This window comes from Cercospora beticola, chromosome 1 (genome assembly GCF_033473495.1).
Source record: "Cercospora beticola chromosome 1, complete sequence".
Lineage (NCBI taxonomy): Eukaryota > Fungi > Ascomycota > Dothideomycetes > Mycosphaerellales > Mycosphaerellaceae > Cercospora > Cercospora beticola.
The window spans coordinates 1,809,540-1,830,945 of record NC_088935.1 but is presented as its reverse complement, the minus strand read 5'-3'; the positions used below and the strand labels follow the sequence as shown (position 1 = coordinate 1,830,945).

Here is a 21,406-nt window from a genome sequence, read left to right as displayed (position 1 = left end):
CTGGGTAGACGTTACCAGCTTTTCCATGCGTTCAGTGTTCGTTCTCATCATGCGTTATATACCAGCTATCAGTGACTGTTCTGCTTCTGCTACAATCCAGCGAGAACCGACACTTCGGTCTTGCCGTTCGGGACTCGTGGTCTTCGCTCTATGACCTGGCCATCGACAAATGTACGTGGCTGCGGCCTGGAGTCCATCGATGCACTGAGCTTTGTCACGAAGTTGCCGTTCCCCTTGCGAGCCACGCTGCGCTGCGCCACCGGCATGAAATCAAACCGTACCTCAATTGGCACGCCCTTGACGCTGGGGTGCAGATTCTTCCATACTTCGTCCAGGCGCACGTAGCGCAGCACAGCCTCTCCGTCGCGAAGTCGCCCTTTCATCTGCGCCACGGCTTTGACCCTGTCTGCTGCCCTCTGCATATCTTCTTCAAACGATAATCGATCGTGCAATTCGTTGTTCATGGCCATCTGATCGGGAAGATGTTGTGGCAAGCTTGCTAGCACGGCGCCAACCCGATCGTAGTCGCTGACGAGAACGTCCTTGGTGTCCCACAGCTCTGCCAAGCTGCCATCAAACCCGGGAGCGCCATTGGCAAGCATCAGCTCCAGCCCATGTCTGCCCACTAGCGGTGCAGCTTGCACGTTCGTCACCCAGTATGGAGCATCATCGCCGGCCGGGAGCGTTGCATAAGGATCTTGGTGCTCGTGCTTGAGTACTTGGAGTGGTGTGAAGTACTGAACTAGGTAATCCAGAGCAGTGTCGCTTCCGTAGTCAAAGGTCGACGACGGATGCAGCACGTGGGAGATGGCAATCGGTAAGGAGAGCGCAACGCGCTCATGATGGCGGATCTTCGCAGCGATCATGGCTTCTTGGAGACGTGCTTGCTCCTCCTCTGCGATGCGTCGTTCTTCTGCCTCCCGTGCGGCTTGTTCCTGACGTGCCTGCTCTGCACGTCGCTCCTCTTCGAGTTGTCTCTCTTTCTCTGCAGCCTGTCGAGCCGCCACTTCCGCCTCCGCCGCGGCCGCCGCTTCCACTTCTGCTTGCGCAGCACGTTCCTGTTCACGTTGGGTCTCAAGTAGCTGGGCCTCGAGAGAAGCATTCTCCATCGGTGCATCAGCTTCCTTGTCCTCTGACTTTTCGGGTAAGGTGGGCAAAGACGGCTCAGCGGGCCCACGAGCAGATGATGAACGTCTGCGAAGGCGCGGAGATGAGGCTGCAGGTTGCGTTGAGATGCTCTTGCGTCTGACTTGTCCTGTCGTCCGACTAGCAGGGCTCTCCGGTGGCTTCATCGTCGCTTCTTCGCTATTCTCTTCTCCCGTGGCGACATCGGAACCAGAGTCCTCGGACGATTCGTCAGAGGGAGCTCTGCCGCTGGCCACGCGCATATCACGCTTCGACATGAGCCTCCTTCCATTTTTTCGTCGTGGCGCCTGTTCGTCGTCGCTGTCCTCTTCCTCTTCGTCATTGAGAGGGCTCCGCCGCACAATACGACGCTTGCCTCCATCTCTTTTGGTGACCGGGCTGGAACTACGGCGTTCTTTCGACCCAGCCCGCTGATCGTACAAATGCTGCAACAATTCCTTCTCCTCACGCCAGTTGGGCCCGTGTCGTTCTTCAGCAATCTCAGGCCAGGTCTGACCTGAACGGTTACGGTATAACGGATTGAAGTTGTCCAACTCAGCGAGCGACTTCACCATCTCCAAATGGGATGTTCCGAGAACACTTAGCATCGGTCGTTCCGGTCGCTGTAAAGCCTTCTTCTCTGTCATTTCCGCGAGTAACATGTTCACCAGGTATGAGTCCCCAGTTTTGGCAGCGGCAGCAATTACATGATTGTCGACGGGCACACGAGCGTCCAAGAATTCCTTGACACCATTGCGATCATTAATCTGCACGAGTTTCAGGAGATTCTCGTAGCTGCGGGCCATGAAGTGCAGCTCCTTTGTAGGCCCAGCTCGGTGCCGCATCTCCTCTTCCTCTTCACGTCGTTGACGTGAGCCGCTAGTGTTCCAGGCCTCTATCGCCCTTCTAAGGGCTGCACGTATTTCCTCGGCATCGTCAGTATCATCAGTGACGACGTCGAGTGCCTGCTGTCCCTTGAGATTTTGCCTGAGAGGATCAACGCCAGCCCGGAGCAAACTATGCACAACGTCCAGGTGACCGTTCTCTGCGGCATCGATCAGAGGAGTATCCTTGTCCACGTTGGCGCAATCAATTTGGCATCCTTGATCAATCAGATAATCCACTACTTCCACATTCCCGTTGAGTGCCGCAATCTGAAGGGGCTTATTTCCAGCAAATTCGGCAAGCTCCAACTGGTCGGGATCTCGATTTCGCCATTCTTTCACTTGGTCCAGTTCACCGGCCTCGCATGCCTCCGCGAGTCGCGTGAAGCCATACTTGTTGACGTGTCGCTTGTGTTCTCGCCCGGCTGGTCTACCGGGAGTCGATGTCGACCGTCCCACGCCTCTCTGAGGTCGCCGATTCTCCGCGTATCCATGAGAAGTCGTTTCTGAGGATGCATCCGACTCTTCCCACGCCGGCCGCGCCGCTTTCACTTCCTTGATCGGGCCATGAGTCCCCGATCTGCGCTTTCGATTGGAGACCTCCGCGGCGCCATCTCCTAGCGCAGATTGCGTAGACACCGCCCGGCGATGACTGCGCAACTTCGGCGACAAGGAGAGTTCCGTCCTGCCGATGGCCTCTTCGGAGTGGAGACCACGAAGTCTGCGCTTCGGCGGCTCGATACTTGGGCGTTTATTGGGCAAGCTTACTGAAGATGCTCGATGCTTGCGCTTTCGGGGGTTGGGCGAATGCGCACCATTTCGTGAAGCTCCGGGCAGCTCCGAGAAAGCACGAGATCGCGATGATCCGCGCGATGGAGGATTGGCCGACGATCGTGGGGAGCTGAGAGAGTCGCTAGGGTCGTCCGCGCCAGCGTCTATATCCATGAGCTTCTCGTCCTTCACATCTTTCGAGGCTGTTTCCTTTTCCACGCTCGCGACAGTACTGGGCACTGGCGACGGCTGGGCGGAATCATCCTCGTCGCCGTCAGTCGGGACAGGGAGACCACCGATGCGATGCTTAGCCTTTGGCCGACGTTCAGCCTTCACGAGCATCCGCTTCTCAGCCTCTCTCCGCTTCACAGGACTATCAATCAATGTCTCGGCCTCAGAATCGCCATCCTCGTGGTTGCCGTTGGGCGCGACGGGCTCTGCACCCGCGTCATCGCCTTTTGTGCTCCCTACGCGCTGTTCGTTGCCTGTGTGCGAGCCTCCTGGTGATGATTTCGATACCGTGTCACTTGTTGCATTCGTCCGGCCCGAATTGTGGTTCCCGTTGGCGTCAATGCTGTCGCCTTTGGCAGCCAGTCCAGTCTCCAGAGGTGCCGGATCTGGCGACTTGCTACCATTCATGCCGTTCCTTGCAGAAGACGCCTCGCATTACACCGTCGTGGGCGGTGATGGATTTCGGGCGCGTGCAGACGCGGTCAAGCACAGTGACAAGTGCAGGTCTGCTGCAAGTGGCCGGTGTCCAACTAGAAAGTTGCGCGCGATCGCGATAGTGGGTAAGTCGCGCGACGGAGGTGATGTGGGCATGCGGTGTGGTCTCTGTTTGGATGGGAGAGGACGTGACGAGGTGGAGAGGTCAGAGGTCCTCAAGGCTGCCAAGAGACTAGACGGCGCGGATCAGCATGATTGGATCGCTACCACGGCCCCAAAAGCGCTGTTCGTTGACATGTCTCACGTTTCTCGTCCTATGCAACTGCAAATGTACCAGACGCCAGCATCATATATCAGTTTCCAAAAGCCCTCCGCAACTAAAGTCCCCAATCCCACGTATGACGCTGTCTCCAAGACTCAAAGCTGGGCAGTCTGCCTCTGCGATATCCAGATAACACCTTCATGGCTGCAAGCACCACAGCTGCTCGCAAATGATTTGGGCTAGGAATGTCTTCACATCACAGCACACCCGCCGCTTCTTGCGCGTCTGCGCCGCCCTCCGCCAACGCCAATTCCTGGTGTGTGCGCGTCATCCTCTTCATCAGCATGCAACAACTGGGCCTGACGTGCTCTACGCTGTCGTCGGTGTCGGCCTCCACCATTCGTGCTGGCTTCTTCTTGGGCAATCATGAATTCCGCCCACTTCCTCTCGAGGCGCCGGGCCGCGATGAAATCGCCGCGCATCACCCGTTTGAAGTGCTCTTCCACGGTAGGCTGATAAGTATAGAAGCACTTTAGCTGAATCACCTCTGTGGGGAATGTCGAGCTTTTGACAACTTGCACATTCTGCTGTTTTGCCATATCGTCCCCAGGCAGCTGTCTGGGCTGCGAAGTGATGGAGATATCCGCGTTCCTGGACAAGATCTCGCGCACACCAGTCCACGTCACATTCTGACAGTCATAAGCTACCAAGCGCAAACCCACGGTAGGCTTGAATGAGTGCGGTGCAACTCCGTGGATTGTCGTGCGGCCGCTTCTCTGTCGAACCATGCTCGCAGCTTCAGTCAACACCAAGTCTCCAATCCGGGTGTTGTCCATCTCGACGGAGCGAAGGCTCGTGCACGCTTTAATCACGGGCATCATTCCCACGTCACCCATATTCTCACAGTATGAGATACTGAGATGTCTGAGTCGTGCCGCGCAAGGAGAATTCGCCAATGCATGGAGAGTACTGTTACTCAGGTCCTCGAGCTCTTCCAGATCCAGATGTGTCAGCAGAGGCACAGTCGGCAGCAAGTCCGTCAGCGTCGCGTCAAGGATACCGTGGCATTTGGATAGCTGCAGACCTTCGATTTCAGGGATATTGTTGACAAACGTACGCACTCCTTTGTCCGTTATTGACCTGCACCTGGTGAGGTCGAGATGCTTGAATCTCCGAGGAGGCACCATGGGTCGGCCTGAGATGTAGTCGATCTCACTATCGGTGCCCTCGATTAGAACCGCCAAGGACTCGTCGGACAGACTATCGCAGTTCATGAGTATAAGGCGCTCCAGGGTATTCCGCTCGAAAAGCAGCTGCATAAAGCTCAAGTCATCCCAGCCTCGGATTTCGCCGGCACGCAGGTCCTTGAGAAGTGGACAGCTTTCTACGACCTTTCGAAGCCCACGTGTATCAATATTGTTGCACCAAGATATGTTCAATTGTTCGAGCTTCGGACAATTCTGAGCGATGATCTTCATCCCAGCATTGGTGGCGCCAGCCAAGCCAGACAGATTAATGTGAACCAGCCGGCTATTTGACCACAGAAAATTGTGTATAGATGCTCGATCAATCCGACAACCCTCAAGTGAGAAGTTTTCCAAGTTGGTGCATGCGTCGGAGAGGCCTCGGTAGTTCCATCGTTCGCGAAGCTGAACACATCCTCGCAAGTTGAGATCCCTCACGAAAGGTCCTGCAGCGGTGATGATTCGAACAAGAGCGTCTCCCGGTATGTCCTGGTAGAAGCCAGCGGTGTCCAATATAGCCCACAGTTGTCCGTCAAAACACATCTGGTGCCACGACTTGGACACAATTGAACAACGTACGATCTCTTTTGGTTCAAGATATGTCAGAATCTCCATTTTCAGCTCTGATGGTAGATCACGCCAAAAGTTCAGATCTCGACGTGCCGGTCTCTGCTTCGTTATTGGTCGCGAGAAATAGTCCTCATCGACCTCGACGATGCCCGGCTCGGGAGCAGGTTTGATCGTTGATCGGTAATCTGTGGGTAGTCCCACAGACATTTTGCCTTCATGCTGCATCAGGTATCGAACACGAGCAGCCTCATCAAAAGGCGGGGGTTGGACACCTGGAGTGGTTGCCGCAGACGCAGGTGTTGTAGCATATCCAGCGGAGTGCTCGCGATCCAGTGCAGTACCATATGCGGTCGCTGAGTTGAGCGAAATGCATGAGATTGAGCCTTTGCCATTGCCATGGTATCCTCTTGAGCGCGATGTGCTGAGCTTGGCTATGGAAGGTGAAGAGGAAATGCGGTTCAGCCCGGCGAGGAGTTTCTGCCGGCCTCGCAGCTTTCGAGGCTGTTCTGCAAATTCCTGAAATGGCGGGCTAGATGGGTTCAGACTGCGAGGTGAGCCGATGGGGGTGTGTGCCTCGTCGAGCGACTCCGTAGAGCCGCTCGCCGTAGGGGCCGCCATTCAACACAGGTCGCTTGTCTGAATATGCAGCACTGTTGTCCAACTCCACAGCAGTATCAGCCGTGTACCCAACGTCCTTGCTTTTATTCAGCTCAGAGAGAAGACAGGCGGACGTTCGTGACGAGGTGCGATGTCTGAGGGGTGGCTATCTGCAGAGCTTGTGATCAGCACGTCCCGCCCTTCATGCTATGCTGTGGTCATACGGACAGGTGCATGCGACGGGCAAACTCTTCAGAACCAGATTCTCTGCCACTGTGTGAGCCAGCACTCCCAGGTCCTTAGGTCATGAGGGCGTGCAAGCAATGTTGCGTTGGACGGCGAAGATCGCGTCTTATCGCAGCGATTAAGCACGATGGCGGGGTTCGGCAGGGCTGAATTGCACGCTGCACTGGGTTGGAGTTTTGCTTCGTGACTCGGAACACCAAACAATTCGCAAACAGTACTCTGTGACCGGCTAAAACTCACACCCTGTCCGTGTGAATGAAGGTGGAGTACCGGTGTGTCGTAGTGATGGGGACGATGGCGAGGTCGTTGCGGGACAAGAACATCGCTCAACCTCGTCCGAGCACACGACAAGGCCCCACGGCGTTGCGCGATGCCAAAAGGAGCATGGCATCCGGCGCAAGGATAAGCGAACTCTCAAGCAAAGTCTTTCGGCGAGAGTGACCGAGAATAAGAACGAGGACATGGCACAGGCTTGCGAGACTACATACGCTCGTGGCATCGCGATACGATCGTGCGACAATATAGGCTTGACTCTGGACGTGCTTCTTGCGGTCCCCAAGGAGCGGCATGAAGAGCGGAGGACAGCGAAAGCAGTAGTAGACTGGGGTATCGCAACCCGCAGTCAAGGCGCTGGAGGATCGCCGACAGGCCTGCATGTGGGAGCCATGTGGACTGGGCCGGGCTGGGGCTGAGCAGAGACAAGAGTAGACAGTCTACATATTCCACCTATCGATTACCATCCACACGTGCGGGCAGTCACGGCACTTCATGCAGGGCATACTCGCATCTGGACCCTACTTCGACGCCTTCTGCAGTGGCCTGTTGGCTGTGGTCTACCCTGCTTCAGCATGCTGCAAGCGTCCTCGGCACTGTATGGTCCTGGCAGAGGATGTCCGCAGCCGCACAAACGGCCTACACCTCCACTCACCACCTCGCTACGATCATCCCGCATGATAGAATCATGTCTTCTTGCTCTGTTTCTTTGCCTTGGCCTGTTCCGCGTGCTTTGGGCCCAAAGTCTCCATTTCCTTCTCGTCCCAGCCGTTGCCGCCAAGCTTGGGCAAGAATTTGCCAACACGCTTCTGATACAGACTGTATTCGGGATACTTGCCTCCGCTTATGCGCTCAGTGAGCGGTGTACTTCCTTGAAAGACGAGAAGGTAGGCAATGGCACCGCAGCACGTCCAGTTGTACATTGTGTCAGACTGGAAGCAGGACCACTGATAGAGGATGACCCATAACGATTGCTCAGCCGCGAAGTTGGGATGCCGACTATACTTCCAGAGCCCAGTCGTTACGAAACCGCGATCCATTTGAGCTCGGGTCCAGCCAGCGGGAACTTTCGCAGTCTTTTGATACTCCTTCTTAGCGTTTTGGTAGTTCCATTGCTGCTGGTCAGCGAAGTACGTGAGTATGACAAGGGCCAGCAACAGTCGCGCAATCGTCATATCGAGCGAGGTCATCTCAGGCTTGAGCTGTGAAGTGAGCATGAGCACGTATGTTGGCAGGGTGACGCTCCAGAGAAGGACCTAACATGCGTCAGCAAGCGAAAATGCTGCATGAACAGTACGCTCACAATTTGCGCAGAAGAGATGAACAGAATGTTCAACATGAAGAAGCCAAAAGACCCGATTTGCTTCTTAATGAGCTCCCATCTGTAGTCTTCGCTGCCGATTTGGTATCCGCCTTTCCGCCAGTAGTTGTACGTCAAACGTATCGACCATATTACGCTGAACGCCAGGACATGATCAACTCTTTTCGTAGACAGCCCGTTCAACCGAGCCCAAAGCGCATAGTGGAAGTTGAACACCGTTGGGAGTATGCTCCAAACTCTGTCCACCTGGCTGTAGTTTTTGTTGATCTCCGAGGCGATCAGGAAGATGGGCGAGAGAGCGATGCACACGGCAAGTCCAAAGATGGCGGGATTGGTGGAGACGTATATGTGTTTCAGCGCCTCGATGTCTCCGAGTGCCGCGTAGAGCTGGTTGGGAAGCGCGTAGAGCTGAGGGAGGAAGGGTTCGAAGGTCTTGCTGTACTCTGCACACTGGCGTAGCGTCGTAACGGCTGGCAGCGCTATATCGACTGCTGTTAAGGGGATCACCATCTTGATGGTGGTGTTGGCGCGAAGAGACAATACTTTGGGGGCCTGCACGCGTCAAAAGTCGTCTGGTTTCTATGACGTGCATAGCAGCCAGGCCAATGCCACGACCTTCCAGCTTGATTCTTCTCTTCTCCTCACTTCCCACAACTTCGACAATGCGACTTTGCCATCGGTAAAGAAACACCGAGTGACCCAAGGTCTCTTTCGAGAACACGCGAGTGATAGTCCTTCTCGGATGTCTCGCTCCAAGTCGTCCGTCCTGCGCTGCCGCAGCTGTCCGACACGTAGACACGCCGATTGCAGAAACATGGACCGGAGCAGGCGCCGCCGACTGAGGGCATGTGGGAATAGTCGTTCAATGTGAAGACCCACATGCCGTGTTCTCAAGCGTGAGTTCAAGAATGTGAAGTGAATGGCCTTGTTCGTCTCGTGCAGAGACCTGACCCGTGGGCACTTCGTCTTCTCACCTCTCCAGCTTTGGCCACTCCTCCACTCGACCTGCTCGACAGTCACCCAGTCCGCGAGTTCAGCTCGCAGCTTCCGCAACCAGTTTAGTTCCCTCAAGCTCAGTCACCATCATTTCCTGCCATGGCCGCCGCAGTCAGCACCCCGGCACCCTCCCTGTCAGCAGGAGAACTAGACGAGAACTCGGCCAATGTCTCTGAGCATGTTGATGAGGAGTTCACGAACTTCGAAGATATTCTTCGTCAGGATTGGCGCATCCTCGAGCGCGACTCTGTGCCTCTGGCGGGTAGAAATTCTGAGGTGGATGGTCCAATCGATCCATATATGCTGGATGATATGCTCGTGGACCCTGTTGACGGCACCGAGCAACCGAAGAGGAGTCTTCGGCCCCAGCAAAGTACGAAACGGTTCCGAGATCCTTGTTATGACCTAGATAATAGCGGCGACTACGACCCTGCAGAACAAGAGCGCCTGTCTCGGCAGCGACTAAAGCGCAACAGAGCAAAGAAACGGGTGACAAGACTTTCGGACAGCGACGAGTTGTGTGCGGAGGAGCACCACTCTTGTCACACCGACCGACAGTGTTCGCAAGACGCGGAGAAATTATGCATCGTGTTCCGCGTGAACAGCGAGCAGGGTAAGAGAAGACTCGAGGAGTTGCTATCATTGTCCGCGAACCCAGCCGATCCCGACGTGAAAGGCTATGTAAGCTGATGTGCATCACGGTTTGAGAATACAGCTAATGCGTGTCCAGGCACTTCGACGACGAGCACCTGGCGACGTTGCCACTCACGAGACTTCGAAAGGTGAGCACGGCAATCTATCCGGGCACCCAATGGCACGCGGTTGTCACGAATGCGCTGAGCTACACGATGAGTGCTCGCTGCTTCATGATGAAAGGTCCTGGCCGTGCCACCACTGCCAGGCTGAGGGCAACGACTGCCGCCTTATCACAACGCCTAAACGTTTCAAGGCCTGCAAGTCTTGTGGAGGGCGTAGGCTGCCCTGTTCATATACATACACACGGAATCACAGCTCCAGCTGTCAGCAATGCGTGGCCACCGGAGCACCCTGCGTCGCAGGTCCAGCAAAAGACTTTATCAAGTTGCGGGCCAGATATCCTGCCCTTGAGGAGCAGTTAGAGACAGCCGATGTCCCTGTGAAAGCGCTACCGTCTTCGCTCGATCGTATAAAGAAGAGTCACAACAGGAACAGGCGGAGGAAAGTACCAGGAGATTGCCTAGAGTGCTCCATACAATCGAGGAGATGCCAATACCAGCTCGATGACACTGGACAGTATGACAGTGCTGGATGCATAAGCTGCCACGATAATGGGCTCCACTGTACGATTCGCGAGAAGCTGCCTTCGGCTCTGGTGAATGATAGCCCACAGACCGACATTCCTGCTAAGATCTCGGCGTCAGAGGGTAGGAAAGACGTTGAAGGCGAAAAAGAACCTTCAGAACGGCCGTCTGCCTTCCAGCCGAAAGTCATGATCCGCAAGATCGAAACCTCATTCACGGTAAGTAACCCGCCTCACAGGGCTCCTCCCCTGGATATCTAGCGGATGTCACTGACTCTAACTGCTACTAGTATCCGATATACTTCAACTGCGACGACCCCGAACATTCGGCCAATGTGCGCAACTGTTTGTTCTGTACATCACCAGAAGCTGCTATTTACGGTTTTGGCCTGAGACAGACACGTATCGAGGACCATCAAGACAGCCGTCGGTGCGAAGAAGTATCGAGAAGAATGAGGCCGACATCACTCTGCACCATATGCACAACAGCACGAATGAATGTACTGTTTTGCGAGAAGCACGATATGCGGCCTATTGTCGGCGTGTACAAGCAAACGGGTGCAGCATGTGATGAAGAAGTCGATGTGCATCATGTTGAGGACTTGAAGGGCATTTGTGCCGTCTGCCCTCTCCGGGCCGTGTACGAATGTGCTTCCGAGAGAAGCTCAACAGAGGATGGTAATGGCTGTGGATTACGGCTTTGCGAGCCCTGTGCTATTAAGGTGGAGATGGAGCACGATGGGAATCTACGACACGCCCTCGCATCGTTACCAAGCAAAGTGGGCGAAATGCTACAGCTTCGTGCAGATTGCGAACTGCTGAGGGACGATGGAGCGTTGCAGAGATACTTTCAATGGCTGAGTATTGGCTCGCTTGCCGCGAACACATCTTTTTAGGCTTGCTAGAGAATACATTTGTTTCCTACTGCAGTGCAGTCGCCAGTGCAGTCTGCTGAGTCACTAAACCATGAGACCCAGGCGCAGCAGTGGTCACTGCCGTGGATGGAGGCACAATCCAAGTCCGAGAAGTCTGTGCTCCCAAAAATCGTGCCAGGAAGAGCTTGACCAACCAAACGCCATGCTACCCAAATCGCAAGTTCAAGTTGTCATCTGTCGGCCACTATCGCAATTCAAGCACCATTCTTGCCGGCGTCTAGGTAGTCCTGCCCCGCATGCTCGTATTCAGCGGAGAGGTAGACATCGACGCGCTTTGATAGCCATTGGGTCATCTTGGCCAACTCTTCGCGTAGACGACTCACTGACTGCGCATCCATATTGGTGTGGACAATGAGGTCTGGCATAGAGACTGTCTCAAGTCAGTTCCGAGTAGCAAAATGGGTGGTCTCTTCAAACACTCACCGAACAACCGAAGCAAATGCTCGCATCCGTACACGTCGCAGAATGTCTTGCCAGCATAGTCTCCAGACCCTGCCTCGAGCTTTTTGTGCATCTCGTAGAACTGAGGACGTTCGAAGCGATATAGCAAAATGCGGCCCAGACACTTGTTGAAATATTCTTTCATGCCGGCGATGACTTCTTCGAGGATATCTGCATCTGCAGAACCAGCTCTTCGATGTACACTCTCGGACTGTTGGTAGTCGTCCAGAAAGCGTGTGATTGACATCGAGGATGGAATCTGAACGAGCTTCTGCTCCTTGGTCACCTTCTCCCAGTCGTCCACTAGTATGCTCTTGAGGACATCCGGTATGAAGAGCCGTACAGCTGGCCTACGTACGAATTCCTCTTCCTGTATCCAGACGTTAGTCCCCATTCAAGCAATCGCATTCAACATAATGCGCGGGCGCAATGAAAGGCTTCAGCAATAGTGCGACAAGACGTGCTGGCTGCCTGGGTCGAATTTTCTTTTGGTCACCGCCTAGCCGGCGACTTTGCACGCGAGAACAGAGCAACTTGCCTTATCTATGCCTTCGACATCTCTCGAGCGTTTCGTTCCCCGTGGTGGAGGCGGAGCCGCTGAGCTTCGATCCTCGCTCCCTCGTGCCGAAACTCCTGGAAAGCATGGTTAGTATCGCGTTCAACGCCTTCTGGCGGGCCCTTCTGTACCGCTTGCAGCTCTTCGTTGAGCATCCATGTCCTTCTTCAGATTCTGTGCGAGCTCCTTGTTCTCATCGGTGAACTTTCGCAATCGTTCTTGTGGAACCCAGTCATCCCACCTGTTGTTGAAGCAGTGTCAGTAAAGAGTGTCTCACGGTCAGATACAGCCCCAAGTGGTGACTGTCACTGATACAACGACCGACGCCGCCACATGGGGATCGGAAATGTCGCGTGGCATGAGGTACCCAAAGAACCTGCATGCTTCTCGCCTCTACCATGCCGTTGCGAATATGACGGGCAGGACAAGAATTGACTGATGCGATCGAAGGGCGTGGAGACTCGGACCACGAGCCAGGCCTCGAGCCACGGACGAGATTGAACTTACGTATTCTTCCAGCCCTTGTAGTGGACGCGATACTTGTGGCCGCCGGCCTTGTCATCGGCATCTTTGAGCTTGGCTTCGAGGACCTTCGCCTCGTAGAGTAGTTCTCCGTGAAAGCACAGAACACGTTCGTCTTTGGCGTACATGGCTTGCGTCCCGGAGGCAGGCGCCATGTTGGTCTTCAGTGAGATTCGGCAGGCTTGTTGTTTCAGAGACTTTTCGCTTTTGTCGCACTTTGGCGGTCGTGAGTTGTGGTGTATTGGGGTTGTCGCGGCAGTGGAAGTGGAAGTGGCTAAAGTGCTGTCGCGTGCGGGAAGGACAAAGCTCGGACGCGTCGACCACAAACGCATGACTACGCGTTTCTGCACACTGCACGACTTGGAAACGTAACGTGGTGAATCTATTCTGCTCATGCTACGAACGGACTAATTGAAATCCGCAGCGCTCCGTCTACATGTGCCCGAGCGACCAAATTGCGCATGAAAAACGTGTCCTACTCCTGACCTCCGCCCAGGTCATACTTCGGCCGCATTTGTGGCTATTCATGCTATGCCTCGTTGCTTACCTCTACTTCACTCTACCCAACACAGACTACGGTGAGCTGCTGGATCACTCTGTGGCCAACAGTATTGCTACGGGGTATGGACAAGAGTGCGCGTCGGGGAAACGCTCAAGACGTCGTTTGCCAGGGCCGAAATTCGCGCTGGCTGGATTACTCAGAGCATCACTTGTGTCACGTTTCGTGCAGAACCGACAGGTAAAGAGAAGAAAACTCACCTTACGACTTGGGCTCGTGATGGTTCGTGATACTGTAACAATTCGTGATGAATATCTGCGACGCAGAATGTGCATGGTTGGTGCTTACTAACCTGTCCAATAGAAACCTTCCATTCTCCCAGCAAAGGCAATCATTGTAAGCGCACACCAGCCGTCTTCTGCCTCTTCCCTTGCGCTTGTCCCACGTTCGAGAAGCCGGCCTCGTCGGAGATGTTGAGAATGCCCTTTGATGCATTTTTCTTCTCGTCTTCAATTTTCTTGAGCTTCTTCTCGGTCTTTTGCTTGCCTGAGCCCTTGCCATGGAATGCGTGGCTCAGGTGTTTGAAGGCCTCCTTTTGATTCATCTCGCGTCCAAATTCATCGTGGTACTGCAACTTGACGTCTGGCCTGTATTCCTTGTTGAACTTGTCAGCCAACAGACGCGCGATAAATTGCTCCCTTTGCTCGTTCTGTTGGCGAGCAAGCGCATCGCGCTCTCGGTTGCTCATTTTATCGAAGCGACCACTGCGACGATCAGCTTCACGCTGTTCCTTGGCTTTGCGATCATATTCATCGATCAGGTGCTGCTTGTCTGCTAGGAATTGGGCCCGCCGTCGCTCCCTCTCGGCCTTCTGGTCCGCATCGGCATTGTCGATCAATCCGCGCTTGCGCAGCATGGCCAGTGAGGCGCCAATACCTTGTCCGATCATGTTCTCCTCTTCTTCGAGACCAGTCGTCGTGAGGTCAACAGGTCTGGAAGCCTCGGAATTCTCTCGTTGCGCGCGTTCTTGAGCCTCTTCGGCGTCGGCATAAGACTCCATCTTAACGTCGCCATCATCGTCAGCTTCTTGGTCATGAGTGACCTCGTCCGGCGTTCGGGCTTTGCGTGAACGTTCCTCCTGCAGCTCCTCCGGCCTCTTCAGGTTGGCCACGAATTCAGATGTCTCGTCAATGACGAGACCGCCTTCCTCCTGATCAGGCTCATCGATAGGCATCTCCTCTCGCATTCGTCGGGCGATCTCTGTGGCATCGGTCTTCTTTCTCTTCTTCAGAGCTTCTCTACGGGTAGCAGCAAGCCTTGCCTGAAGATCGTCGTCATCGTCGAAATCGAATGCTCGCTTCTTTGCGCTGGAAGACGCGCCCTGTGGTTGATCACCATCGACATCCATTGAGTCTTCCGGCTGCTCTGTTGATGTGGGAGGCACGACGTCATCCTCATCAACGGCTTTCTGTCGTGTCTTTTTCTCCCTCTTGCTCTTCTTGGGCTTCTTGACTTTAATTGTGGATGGGTCAACGTAATCGGAGGTCGGGGCGTCGTCCTTGAGAATGTCAAGGCTGATTTTCACTCCCTTGCTTGTACCGCCAGATTCCTCCGCTGCAACTTTACGTCGAGCCTCGATGCTGACGCCGCTTCCATCAAGCGTGAAACGCTTTTGTTGCCTCCCGTCGATGGTTTCGTCGTACTTGGACAACAAGTTTTGTGTGCCATCTTGCTCAGTTGGATCGTAATCGGGACGCTTCTTCAACAGTCGTAGCTTTTCTTCCAGCTTCTCCTTCGCCTTCAGATCCGCATTCTCTAGTTCGTCGTCCTCGCTGTCATCGCCAATTTCTTGATCCTTGAGAGTGAGCACTTGCTCGCCGGTGAGTTCGTCAAACTCAGTAGCCTCGTGGCCGACCTTTACACCAGCAAGATCACGCGCAGTGTACTCGGCCTGCTGTTCCCGCGCCGCCAGCTCCTCTTCCAGTTTCCGTGCTTTCTCGATCTTCTTCTGTCGCTTTTTCTGTTGCAGCAACCAGGTTCTCGTATCCACTTCTTCGCCATCGTCCTCTCCCAACCCTTTGCCCTCCAATTTGGCAAATCGAGCAGCCTGATCACGAGCCTTCTTCATGGCATCCTTCCGCTTCTGCCGCTCTTGTTTCTCCCTCTGCTCTGCCTCATGCTTCTCCCAGTTCTTACCTGCTGCTGCAGCGCGCTTCTCGAGGGTGCTCAAGTCATCGCTGTCTTCAGCATCGCTGCCACTGTCCTCACCGCTCTTGAACTGTGGTCCGTCGCCGCCAGGCACTGGCAACGGCGCTATGCCCAGCGAGATACGGACCTTGTTCATCTGCTCGATATCAGCTGCTGACGCCATCTTTGCTGTTACTGTCAGTCAGTGATTGCGCGTTCGAAGGCGGCCAGCAAGATGTTCAGGTAAAGCACAGATGCGCGTCGGCGAAGTCGTCGCCAAGCCCGATCTGACTCGCGACTGCTCAAAAACTTTCCGCAGCTTCTTCCACTTTCTCTTCTCTCTCAACCACAACGATCTGTGTCCAGCGGTCCCGACGTACCTTCGGGCGCTGAGGTTGACTGCTGCGACAATTCAACGACCCATGGAACCTTCACACAATACAATGGAGCACGTCCGGTTGACAGATCTGAGAGCAAATGCGGCGCGCATCTTGAGCTCCTCGTGAGCTCGGTGCGTTGTCCGGGCGCTATATTCCAAAGCGTTTCTGAGCCCGTCGGGCCTTGAAAGTTGGGACAAACCATAGCTTGCCTACATCCTTACGGTCTTTGGCCATCTTGTGGCAGCATGCGAGACGAATGATGAAGCTGCTGCTGGCGCGGGAGGAGAACCTATGACCTGTACTTTCACCGGAGACTAAATGAGTCTGCTTCCTTCCTTCACTCACATCCTTGCTAAGTACAACAGAAACGACTTGGACAATACACACGACTGACTCGAACCCCCGAATTTCTGCCCCTCGCGTCCCGTACTGTCGATGCCGCATCCTCCAGCCTCCCACATTCTACCCTTCGGCGCCCTGTGGTCCTCGTCAACTATGTCCGAGCGCATCGTATCCTCGTCTCGCATACACTCAGCTTCGTTCAGACGGCTTGAAAGTGCCCTATCCGACAGTGCTGGGAGACTTCGCCTTCTTGGCATCGCTGTGCGTTCAAGCCCCGAGTTGATGCCTCGGTTTGCAGCACTTGTATATGCCGGGAACGATCCAGTAGAAGACGATGAACAGGAACAACAAGCCTCCAAGTGTGCAGCCAACAGAAATGCCGATAAGGTCGCCACGGTCTCCTTCCGCCCTCTGTCCCTGCTATTGGTAGATGCGCATTGAATTCATGTTCGCCGGCTCGTTGCTGGTATGGCTGTCTTGGAACACCGCTTGGGCTGCCGGTAGTTGTGGATCGCTTGATAAGTTGTGGTCGATGTGGAATGATGTCGCTTCTTCGATGCGCTGACAATATTGGTGGAATGCGATTTGATGGGCTGCGAATACATGTAGCTGGAAGCTGTGACAGCAGCAATATCAATGGCAACGTCTTGGTGCGAGAAGTTGCAAGCGCAAGTCGGGGCGCAGGCAAGGGACACCCTACTTTGTTGCTCGACAGCCAGGCATTCGCATCGTTACACGATCATGGAAAGAGCCAGCACGACTTGGGAGGAGCGCGACTGAGTTGCCGGAAACCAGGAAGAGCTAAAGCGCTCGTTAGGGTCAAACACTGATCTCGTATTATAGCCCTTTCCAGGCCACTTCGCTCTGCGTGATGATTGGTGAGTCATATTCATGCCGGATGCCAAAATACTAAATGCCGAATTGGCCTACATTTAGCCACGCGGATCCCTTGAGCAGTATATGAGCCTGTCAGCCGCAGCCTTGCATTTTGTCCAAGACTTCAGTCGAACCTGACCTTCTACCAGCGTCGCGCAGCACCATGTCGCATTCGGGCACATCACTCGCGGATGGCATCATCCTAGACCTTGGTGACGGTCTTACCGTTCGCGAACATGTCAGTTGAGCGAAATTGTCTTCCGGCCAAAAATGCCAACGCAGATCACAGCGATTAAGTGATGCGAAATCGGCGTCGCATCACGCCAACAACCAAAAGCTTTGGCTTCAGCTCAGAGACCGTTTCGTACGCGCTTGAGCATTCATGTTTGTAATTTATTTCCTCGTCGATTGACTATAGCTAGCCTCACCCTTATACTGAAGAGAATGCTACATTCTGGATCAAGCACTGCCTAAGCGAAAAGAACTGCGTGCGTTCCGGCGACTGGACATACGAGAATGGTGCTTCGGGCCCATTGATGTGCACGCACTACGCAATTGCCATCAACGATGAGGCATGTGGCTCAATTGGTCTAGATTTTGGATCAGGTATGTTATTCGACCTGCGAGAAGGCTCCAGCAGCTCACCAGCTTGTAGACGTCTACTTTCACACAGCTGAAATAGGGTATTGGTTATCAGAAGAACATTGGGGCAAGGGCGTGATGAGCCGAGTTGTAAGGACCGAGGACCTGAAGTATGTCGCGAGACTGATGTAACACAGGTACCGGCATTCGTCGGATGGTCGTGGAAGACATTCGGAATCCTCGCCCGTATCAACGCCGAAGTTGTCGAGGGCAACCTTGCCTCAGCCAAGTTGTTACAAAAAAGCGGCTTGGAACTCGAAGGCCGTCGTGAGAGGCAGATTTGCAAAGGTGGCGTGTTCAAGAACGCTCTCATGTTTGGCGCCTTGCGTCCATAACTTGGGGATCAACAGAGCAAGTTGGCCTCGGCATTTTCAACATCACTTGAAGAGAGCGACCAAGTGCTGTGATCCCGGGTATATGCATAATACTCTGCACACTAGCACGACATCTCGTTCGCTTTCCCCTCAGTCTAGGTGTGCCATCGGCTACTTACAGTCTGTGGTCAATAGAGGAGCAATGGCCTTGGTACAAGCACACCAGTCGCGATCCCGCTTTCTGTTGCCGCTGCAGTCCGCGTGCTCCCAAGACGCGACAAGCTGGGATATAGCATCGCTCCCCAGCCACCTTTCTCTGCACTAGGAAGACAACGATGGCAGGCCACATCATCGCTGGTTGACACAAGCGTAGCGCAGCAATGCAATTCTTGTCACACGCTTGTAAAGCTGCACGCACGTGTGCTGAACTTTGACACAGTAGACCTATACCTCAAGCACAGATCGCCTCATATCAACGCATTGTTCTTGCACCGCCGAGGCACACCGGAGTCAGAGAGTCTCTCACTCTCCATTGTCAGGCCATGCCGTGCCCCTTCAATACCTGCACTGAAGATTGCTCGTCTTTGCTGAGCCGCTGGATCGTTTGCCAGAACAGCTCTCGCTCGCCAATCGCCGACCTCAAACAGCTACCAGCTCCAGCATATCCACCTATCGTCAGGATTTAAGACGAAGGATTGGAGCTGACAGCAGGCGCAAACATCTGTCACAGCGGCAGTGGTGCTCGAAGGTCGTCCTGATATGCTGTGCTCGTGCTCCGTGCTGGACCGAGCGCAAGTATCTTCTGAGTCCTGACAATATGGCGCTATCTCTGAGCGTCGTAATATTTCGTCCACGTCTGCCGTAGTTTCAGGACCTTCGCTTCGAGATGCGACTCGTCGCAAGCAGGCTAGCGATTCGCGCAACGCACACGAAAACGCAAAGTCTGATGCGGCGCGAAGAGGGCGCTCGCTCAACTTTTCGCTACCAAAGGTGACATGTTTTGCTTGACGAACAACACCCTGCTGTACACGCCGCGGTATACAACCACAGCAATGGCGGCGTTGTGCTGAAACGTGAGGTCGGACGGCAGGACAATCAATGGTTGGCCACGTTGCCGCCCGAACTCGCTTCCCGCTTACGTGGCCCCAACCGAACGGATTGCCATCGCCGACGATGTACGAGGTTCAACATGACAAGCGACAGCAAGCGTGAGTAGGCGTGGATGATGCTGTCAAGGCTTTCACGTGCTGCCCAGAAGTCTTGTGTGCGACCAAGACATGGACTAGCGGTTGCCCAGAAGGGCGAGAACGCAAGGCTGCCAACTGCCAACTAAAATTTCGTCAGCGGTGGAGAACCCGCACGTTGAGACTGGCACTTCGCACGGCAACGATACGGCATCAGGAACAGTATGCACAAATCCGGGCCCTAACCTGCAGTAGCGGTGAAAAAAAGAATTTCTCTTCCACGTCGGAATGGTGCAGGTACGGCAAAAGAGCCGTCTGCGTCCAGCGAATCGCGGAGCTGGAGTCGTCAAACATTTCGCCCAGTCACAGAGGAACACGGCTGTGCCTGTCTGCCGCAGTTTCTACATCCCCTGTCCAATCTGACCCGCTGCTGCATGAACCTGTAGGGCTGGCTGCTGATTGATCGGGGCCGCGGCTGTCAAGGGGCAAAGCCTGTTCCTCGTGCGTGCTGCACTCGTCAGTTGTCGAGGGGACCCGATCATGCTCGTTCTGCTCGGTGGGGACCATAGTGTTCCCTTGAGATTAAAAGAGTTCGCAGCGACGCGCGGTTGAAGATCTTTCGCTGAAGATCTTTCGCTCCTCCCCCTTGTCCACACAATCTCTATACCAGCGACTTCTACCTGCGCATTTGGTCGCATCACTGCTGTGCAGTACCACTCTTTTACTGCAAGCTTCGATACACTCCCTTAGACTGCCGATTTACCCAATTTTTGGTCGGCCCTTGGACCAATTGAACTACCAGCGCAAAGTTGAGCTTCGCAAGCCGGATCACTTCACCTTGACCTACCCAGCGTCGCAAACATGAAGAACACTGCGATTGCATCTTTCGCTCTCTTTGCTTCGGCTGCCGTCGCAGACTATGGCTACAGCAGCTCGTCATCAATGGGTAGCGCCCATGTTGTGGTGAGTCCTCCAAAGTTCAGAATCATCGTGCCAAGCCTGACCACTTCACTTCCAGAACAACTGCAACTACCCAGTCAAGTTGTGCAACGTCCCATCGGCCGGTGGTGGCTACGAGGAGGAGGATACTTCCCTCGCTCCGGGCGCCTCGTGGTCGCAGCCTTGGACTCCGCTGTCCAATGGCAATGGTTGGTCGATCAAGCTGTCCAAGACTGACAACCTCGACAACATCCTGCAGGTATGGCACGAATATAAATTATTAACAAGCTCTGGATGCTAACAGAGCGCTCAAAGTACGAGTATACAACCCATTCTGATGGCATCATCTGGTACGATTTGAGTTGCGTGAATGGCAATCCATGGGATAAGGACTGGGAAATCACCGCGAACGGCACAGAGTGCGCTCCCAAGCAACAAGCATACCGTTACTCCACCGATGATGCCTATGGCATGCAATCATGTGGCCAAGATGCTGTCATCACCGTGACACTGTGCACCGGAACTTCCGCCGACAACGGTGAGACTGCGAGCAACGGCACAGCACCAGCCGCATCTTCCTATGCCGCAGCTCCCTCGTCAGCATCATCTGCTCCAGCATACGAAGCCCCATCAGCAGCGTCGCCACCAAACTACCAGGAGCCATCTTCAAGCTCAAGCTCTAAACCTGCTGCCGCTCCTACGCCTTACGGCTACAACTGGAACAACAAGGATGCTTCGAAGTCTGCTGCCCAAGCGACCCCAACAACTTTGGCGACTTCTGTCACCGCTGTCTACACCAAGAACGAAGCTGGCGGCGTGACCATCACCGAGATCGAGACAGCGTACGCTACCGCAGTGGCCACCGTCTACAACCGCCACCGCAGGCACGAACACGAGCACGCTCATGGCCACCGCGCATAAGCAGCGCAACACTACCGCTGCAAGCAACAAAACACATCGGCAACCCCAACGATTCTTCACTTCTCGTCATCCGCTAGCAAGTCACTTCACTCATTCGTGACGAGCAGCGTTCAACTTATTTTTGGCATGCTTCTTTGTGGATAGACTTCGATTTTTTGGGAAACAAAGCACAGAACGGTTTGGAGTATTTGCCGCCCCGGAGTGGTGGGTTTTGGAGAAGCTGTACATATGATGATATGAGCGGGGATCGTGCGCAACTGGTGTTGCTGCCGTCGCTCATTTCTCAGACGTCGGCTATGATCATGAGTGACGCAGACCATGTGACAGAACATTTCGCTGGACGACGACGTCCGTCCAGCAGAACTTGGCAATACAGATAGGCCGATACATATATTGCGATGCAAACATTTTCTCATGTTCTCTTGTATTTCACG

At 54.4% G+C, this 21,406-nt stretch overlaps 7 protein-coding genes across 7 annotated transcripts; 2 read left to right on the top strand and 5 right to left on the bottom strand.

Moving 5' to 3' along the window:
- Nucleotides 1-89: 89 nt before the first annotated feature.
- On the bottom strand, nt 90-3,419 carry RHO25_000699 (uncharacterized protein; the record flags this gene model as incomplete). The annotated part of the gene is made up of 1 exon (XM_023593305.2): nt 90-3,419. The coding sequence occupies one exon, from the start codon at nt 3,417-3,419 to the stop codon at nt 90-92; it is 3,330 nt and encodes a 1,109-aa protein (XP_023459327.1).
- Nucleotides 3,420-3,959: 540 nt separating this feature from the next.
- On the bottom strand, nt 3,960-6,140 carry RHO25_000698 (uncharacterized protein; the record flags this gene model as incomplete). The annotated part of the gene is made up of 1 exon (XM_023593304.2): nt 3,960-6,140. One exon carries the CDS (start codon nt 6,138-6,140, stop codon nt 3,960-3,962), a length of 2,181 nt encoding a protein of 726 aa, XP_023459328.1.
- Nucleotides 6,141-7,324: 1,184 nt separating this feature from the next.
- RHO25_000697 (uncharacterized protein) lies at nt 7,325-8,469 on the bottom strand (the record flags this gene model as incomplete). Its single annotated transcript, XM_023593302.2, has 2 exons — nt 7,325-7,894; nt 7,942-8,469. 2 exons carry the CDS (start codon nt 8,467-8,469, stop codon nt 7,325-7,327), a joined length of 1,098 nt encoding a protein of 365 aa, XP_023459326.1.
- Nucleotides 8,470-9,054: 585 nt separating this feature from the next.
- Nucleotides 9,055-10,524, top strand: RHO25_000696 (uncharacterized protein; the record flags this gene model as incomplete). The annotated part of the gene is made up of 4 exons (XM_065602048.1): nt 9,055-9,636; nt 9,686-9,737; nt 10,014-10,453; nt 10,474-10,524. 4 exons carry the CDS (start codon nt 9,055-9,057, stop codon nt 10,522-10,524), a joined length of 1,125 nt encoding a protein of 374 aa, XP_065458120.1.
- An 839-nt stretch (nt 10,525-11,363) lies between these two features.
- On the bottom strand, nt 11,364-12,843 carry RHO25_000695 (uncharacterized protein; the record flags this gene model as incomplete). The annotated part of the gene is made up of 5 exons (XM_023593301.2): nt 11,364-11,539; nt 11,593-11,980; nt 12,149-12,243; nt 12,298-12,407; nt 12,674-12,843. The coding sequence occupies 5 exons, from the start codon at nt 12,841-12,843 to the stop codon at nt 11,364-11,366; spliced, it is 939 nt and encodes a 312-aa protein (XP_023459331.1).
- Nucleotides 12,844-13,578: 735 nt separating this feature from the next.
- On the bottom strand, nt 13,579-15,558 carry RHO25_000694 (uncharacterized protein; the record flags this gene model as incomplete). The annotated part of the gene is made up of 1 exon (XM_023593300.2): nt 13,579-15,558. One exon carries the CDS (start codon nt 15,556-15,558, stop codon nt 13,579-13,581), a length of 1,980 nt encoding a protein of 659 aa, XP_023459332.1.
- Nucleotides 15,559-19,973: 4,415 nt separating this feature from the next.
- Nucleotides 19,974-20,972, top strand: RHO25_000693 (uncharacterized protein; the record flags this gene model as incomplete). The annotated part of the gene is made up of 3 exons (XM_023593299.2): nt 19,974-20,075; nt 20,131-20,310; nt 20,367-20,972. 3 exons carry the CDS (start codon nt 19,974-19,976, stop codon nt 20,970-20,972), a joined length of 888 nt encoding a protein of 295 aa, XP_023459329.1.
- Nucleotides 20,973-21,406: the final 434 nt, after the last annotated feature.